This window comes from Crocodylus porosus, unplaced genomic scaffold (genome assembly GCF_001723895.1).
Source record: "Crocodylus porosus isolate Cpor-Errol unplaced genomic scaffold, CroPor_comp1, whole genome shotgun sequence".
Lineage (NCBI taxonomy): Eukaryota > Metazoa > Chordata > Crocodylia > Crocodylidae > Crocodylus > Crocodylus porosus.
Genome location: NW_017728886.1, coordinates 233,777,179 through 233,783,235, shown reverse-complemented (window position 1 = coordinate 233,783,235; position 6,057 = coordinate 233,777,179). Strand labels below are relative to the sequence as shown.

The 6,057-nt window shown below is 36.2% G+C and overlaps 1 protein-coding gene across 1 annotated transcript in view; it reads right to left on the bottom strand.

Annotated features, from left to right (window-relative positions):
- The window catches only part of VPS13B (vacuolar protein sorting 13 homolog B), an 869,608-nt gene that overhangs the window by 584,368 nt on the left and 279,183 nt on the right, over positions 1-6,057 (bottom strand). Inside the window, exons 17-18 of the mRNA XM_019545488.1 lie at positions 3,249-3,383; positions 2,221-2,394 (exon numbers count right to left, since the gene is read on the bottom strand). Coding sequence (XP_019401033.1) covers positions 2,221-2,394; positions 3,249-3,383 — 309 coding nt within the window. The remainder of the gene's footprint in view (positions 1-2,220; positions 2,395-3,248; positions 3,384-6,057) is intronic.

The following is a 6,057-nucleotide window of genomic DNA, read 5'->3' as shown; positions in this document are numbered from 1 at the left end:
TGAACACCTTCAAGAGTAAATTGGATGCTTATCTTGCTGGGATCCTATGACCCCAGCTGACTTCCTGCCCTTTGGGCAGGGGGCTGGACTTGATGATCTCCCGAGGTCCCTTCCAGCCCTAATGTCTATGAAATCTATGAAAAAAACCTGATACAAAACAGGAAAACTCCCCATCTCAACATAAATGATCCATGGTTGTCCTTTTTATTTCAGTGAACCACTCTTCTCTTGTAGGGCCTAGAGAAGGGCTTACCTAAATTCCTTCAAGAACTCACTTCCAGTTTACTGCTCGCCAAATCCTCTGGACCAAAAACTTTTAAATTTGGTGCCTCTTTCATTCTCTATTTCAATCAATTTCTGTTCTGCACAGAACCTGATGGTAGCTGTAGCTCTAATAAATCAGGTCTCTAATCAGCTTGTCATTTGCAGCTTGCCAGTCAAAACACAAAAACAACACTATCTTCTGGGAGTCCACCCTTTAGAATAAGACAGCTGATTGCTGAGAATAAAACTATATAATTTGTTTTAGCATTTTTCAACTCCCACTTCTGTTAATTACTTGCCTTCATTCAACTCTAACTGTAACTCTATTAGGACTTGTTTTATTGCTGCATCACTTTTACAATCCACATATATGAATATGGACAAGGCTTGGTTTAAAATTATTTATTCTCTCAAGGATGCAGCCAGAAATGTCCTAAAATAAGCAGAAGATTAAACTGAACTATTTTCATTTTGATTGTGATCATGATACTTCAGAAAAGTTATTATTTTCTTATATAGTAATAGTAAGCAGGCACAGTTCCTTACAATGAGTTAAACACATTAGCCCAAAATAGCACTGAACTGAGAGTCTTCAAAGAAAAGGTATCACAGATCCAGTGAAATACAAATGTTATGAACATATACCATAAAGATTAGTTATTGCACACATCATGGTATTTAATGACCAAAGTGGAAAAACTCCTAAGGAACAGGTCCTTTTTCTGAAGCCATTAGAAAGTAGAGGAAAAAGGGACCTGTATCAGATGATTTTACAAAGCAAAGTTTTCATTGTAGTACTTGAAATATTAAAAACATGGCCTACATAACAGGATGCACATTCAAATGTAGTGTGTTAGATACTTTAATATCAAAATATATCTGGAAACGGGGTTTCCAGAATTGACTACACGTTCACATTCTGTACTTACACAGATCTTTAGTTAAAGAGAAACTGTTAATTTAATAAAAATTCTCTACCTATATTTGAAATACAGTTAATGCACATACATTCAAAGGGTAGTATAAATTAAAGAGACTAGGAAAAAATTCTCTCACTTCTCAATAGATTCTTAGTGTTTCAAAGCACTTAATATACAGTTACTTTCACTGTTTTCTCCTTATAATCAACTAATTAGCTTTCCCTATTATTTTATTCCTTCTTTAATGTAACCACAAAGGAGAGAACAACATTTTAAAATGGGAAATTGATTCCTAAAGCAACATATATTGGCAAGGAGATTTAGGGACACATACTTCCCAAAACTGCTTCTACAGAATTGTTTTCAACTAACTGGATATCAAATTGACAATGTACCTTTAAACAGATCACTAATGACCAATGTTTTGTTTAAATCCCATGGAAGCCAGAAGCCTGCCACAGAACAGCAGTTATACCCACAAATGATTTCAGAAAGAAACCTTGCCACCAACAATTTCAAGTCCTCCACACGCCATTCTGAAACTCTAAACTTGCTTGCCACTTAAATCTGACACTATAAATTAGATGGATGAGACTAGGTAGTTTTCAAAAGGTGGCTACTTTTTATCATGTAGATTAACACATTCTCCATGGAGCTAACAAAATTTGCCATAGATTTACACAAAACATTTTGAGTCTACCCAGGAACCAACTTAGTGATTTTGTATCTAAAAGCAAACCAATAGATAGGAAACTTGCCTTTTGTCAAAAATAAAAAAGATGAAAATAAAAGATTATATTTTTTTAAAAGCAAACAGTCAATTAAACACGCCTTATTATAAGATATATATATAGATAGATATAGTGTGCTTTGTTTTTTAAGTTTCAAAGTAAGTTAATCTAAAGTTATAATGCATGCAGCATGTGAAATAGATACTTGGGCATTTAGCACATTTTATATCAAGTCCCTCTTTTGAAAACTACCTTAGATAGGAAAATGTAATCTGATATCAGCTTAACAAGAGTTTTGCACTTACCAGAATTATGGCAGTAGTCCATACACTGAGGAATTTGGATTGTAAAGGCTACCAAATCTGGAGCTAACAGAGATTCTGGCTTTCTACTTTCATTGAGCCATTTGCTGCTGTGCAGGTCTCGTGTGTCTGAAGGGCCTTGAATTAAAGGAATCAGCTTCTCTTTTCCACCATCACCTGAATAAAGATTAAACTTTTTATGCCTTTTATTACAAGGAAAATTTTTGACACAAATATTTCTTAGCTTGAGAAGGGCAGCTATTAAATTCAGAAGCATAAACAAAGTGACAAAACACAATGAACAATCTGTTATAAATTTGGTCACAGAAAAACACTTACTCATACAGTTATTAAAGAAGTTTTTTTATACCCAATAAGATTCAAAATAATGTTACCAGATAAACTAATCAATTCAAATTATATATATTAATTACAGTCCACTAATAGAACAGTTGCTTCAAATTACATTCAAGTATAGTGCCTACATTTAAAAAACTAAACACCGACTAAATGAAATATAGATATTGGTTGGAAATGTTTATTGTGTACTTCATTCTTCAAGAGAAGCAGTACCCAAAAAAGTACACTAAACAAACCCCTTAAAAACCTAAGGCCTGAAAAATTTGTTTTGTCCATTTCAAAATTATTTAAAAAACCCCACAATTTATCATAATTATAGTATAAATAAGGCAAACATGAACGTATTTTAACATAAAAGTAATCCAGTTTTTATATAGATTTTCTTCCATGTTGTTAGAGTCTGGTTTTTGCATTAATAAATAAATAAATCAATCAATCAATCAATCAATCAACCAAGTTTTTAATTTATTTTATTTATTTATTGTCAACACTGAATTTACTAGGGCCATGTTGTATCATCCTGGCGCAAGTAAAAAAAACAGAAAACAACCCTCCCCCCTCCGGTTCACAGGAACAATGAGTAAATTCTTGTTTCAGTAACTCTCTTGTAAAAGGCAAGGCCAATTCTCCTATACAGGCAATAAAGTTTTACATGGTCCAGCTGCACATACCTGGGGCTTTGGCACAAATTTTTATTGATCCCACGGTCCCAGAGGCACATTTGACCAATGATGTGCTGCAGTACTTCAGTTCAACATTCTGGATTGAGCCCTCAAGAGTTGGCAGGGGATTCTTAGATTTCACACCTAATAAAAGAAAACTGCAAATGTACTAGCCTGTTGAATTTAAATATTTTTATATTCCTTCACCAACACATTTAAACTTAATTATACTTTAATTATCTACCTTAGATGTTCTTATAGCATTTTGATGTGATTCTTGGTTTTGACTCTGTAGTAAGAGAATATTATACACATAATTATGTATAACATATTTATGCAAACATTTTATTTTCACATACAGGAAAACATGTAAGGTAACTTAGAAACTTCAGAATAAGAAATAGGGACACATGCACATACATGAACCGTTTTTATTGTGTAACTTGGTCACGACACTTCAATTGTTCTTCTCCAGTATTTTCATTGTAATGATTTAATTTAAGAAAAAATAACTAAAAAGGTTCTTAGCTGATATTTAGACAACAGTGTTTCAATCAGTAGCAATATAAAAACCAAATGTATGCAACTGAATGGCACAGCAGGAGACTTCCCATTTCGCTAGGGAAATTAGAGTTCACCCTTTCCTTGGGTCACAAGTGATATGTTTGGTGGTCTTTCCGCAGTGTCTGTGTAAACTAGAACACTACCAATAAAAATTTGGAACAAATCTGTATTATTGGCAGTCAGTCTCTTCTCAAGAGATGCCTAGTGCTGTACCAGCAAAAGACATTACAGGCAAAGATAAAGATGCATCAGCAGAAATGATGGAACACCTAACACACAAAGTCTATATGGTCTAATCAGCACTACTATTTATAGGCTTCTACCATCAGTGAAACTTAATTTACTTGCAAATTAGTTTGGACACCTGTATGGAGTATGGAAGGAGAAAAAAAAAAAAAAAGAAAGTTAAAACTTTTAAATAGTATTTTTCCTACACAGAACTAACTTGGAAGTCAAAAGTTAAATTTGGCAAGCAACTTCCTCATTATGCAAGATTAAGACTAATTTTGGGGAACATTTTTGTGTATACCTAACACTGAATTTCTGCCAATATCCATATTTTGCAAAGAAACAATACAAATCATCAGGTTTGGGGTTTTTTGTTTGTTTTTTTTTTTAAGTAATATAGGCAAGTTATTTCATGACAGATGGAGTCATTATGGCAACTGGATAGAAATATATATTTTAAATTCTCTAAACACTTAACCCATTACATTTTCTTTCATCTGCTCCCAAACACACTTACACTAAAGATTACTCTTCTGAATATTTTAAATTGCTGGGCAAGGTATAATGCTTAATTTACAAAATGGCAGAACGCATAAAGAATTAAATCTGAAACCCCCCTGCTTGCTATTTTGGAGTGAGCCTAGATACTGGGTGCAGTCTGTAAGATACATAAAGTTCTTGCATACCACATGCCCCCAAATAAAACACGCTCCTTGTTTTTGGAAGACAGAATATAGAAAAGATTTTTTTTGCAGATTTACAGCTGATTATGGACCTTCCACATGTTACACTTAAGATATGATTAACCAGTTAAACTTGTCTTAAGTTTTAACACGGCCACACATTAAAGTAATTAACAGCATCATAAAACAAAGAATAAGCCACAAAGTTATTCCACAAAAATGTGTCATAGCTTGGTGGCTGGTTCCTATCATGCCATTAATGGAACACATAGTCAGGTGTGCCCCCCCATGGCTGGGAGCCCTGTCAGCTGATCCAGGCTCCCAGCCATGCGAGTGCATGGTGCGCCTTCACAGCTAGGAGCCCCATCAGCTGAGGAAGCTTGTTACTTGCAGGTGTAGTGGTAGCCAGGTAACATGATCCCCTGGCACCAGCAATAAAAGCATGATTGGTTTTGATGTTTGATCCCACAATCACGCCACCTGCCATGCACATGTGGCATGGCAGGAAGCATGATTGTGTGGAGCATACATCAGTTACTATCATGCCTTTACCTGAATGTCTGGCAAGGGTCTAGATGACAGAGGATCTCCAGAAAATGTGGCATCCCAGGAAATGGGTTCAACTGGGCTTAACTCCAAGACAGTCAGGTGGGTGAGAAACTGGCTGCAGAATAGGACCCAGACAGTTGTAGTGAATGGATCTGAATCATCCTGGAGAGAAGTGGGCAGTGGTGTCCTGCAGGGCTCAGTGTTTAGCCCAGTACTTTTTAACATCTTTATTAATAATTTGGATGTGGGACTGAAGAGCTCACTAGCCAAGTTTGTGGACGACACCAAGTTATGGGGAAGCACAGTCATGCTTGAAGATAGGCTACAGATAAAAGGCAGACCTAGACATGCTAGCAAGTTGGGCAGATCGGAACCTGATGAAGTTCAGTGTTGAGAAATGTAAAGTGTCCCCAACACACCTACAGGTTTGGCAACACCAAGCTGACTAGCACCACAAATGAAAGGGACCTGGGGCTAATAATAGACCACAGTATGAGTACGACCTGGCAGTGTGGCTCTGTAGCCAGTAAGGCAAATAATACTGTGGCATGCATCAATTGATGCATCTCCAGAAAAACCACGGAGGTGATTCTTCTGCTCTACTCAGCACTGATGAGACCGCAGATTGAGTACTGCGTCCAGTTCTGGGCACCACACGTTAACAAGGACGTGGAGAAGTTTGAGAGAGTCCAAAGAAGAGCCACCTGTATGATCAGAGTCTTACATGGCAAGGCATACGAGGAAAGGCTGAGGGATTTGGGACTCTTCAGCCTGAAGAAAAGAAGGCTGAGAGG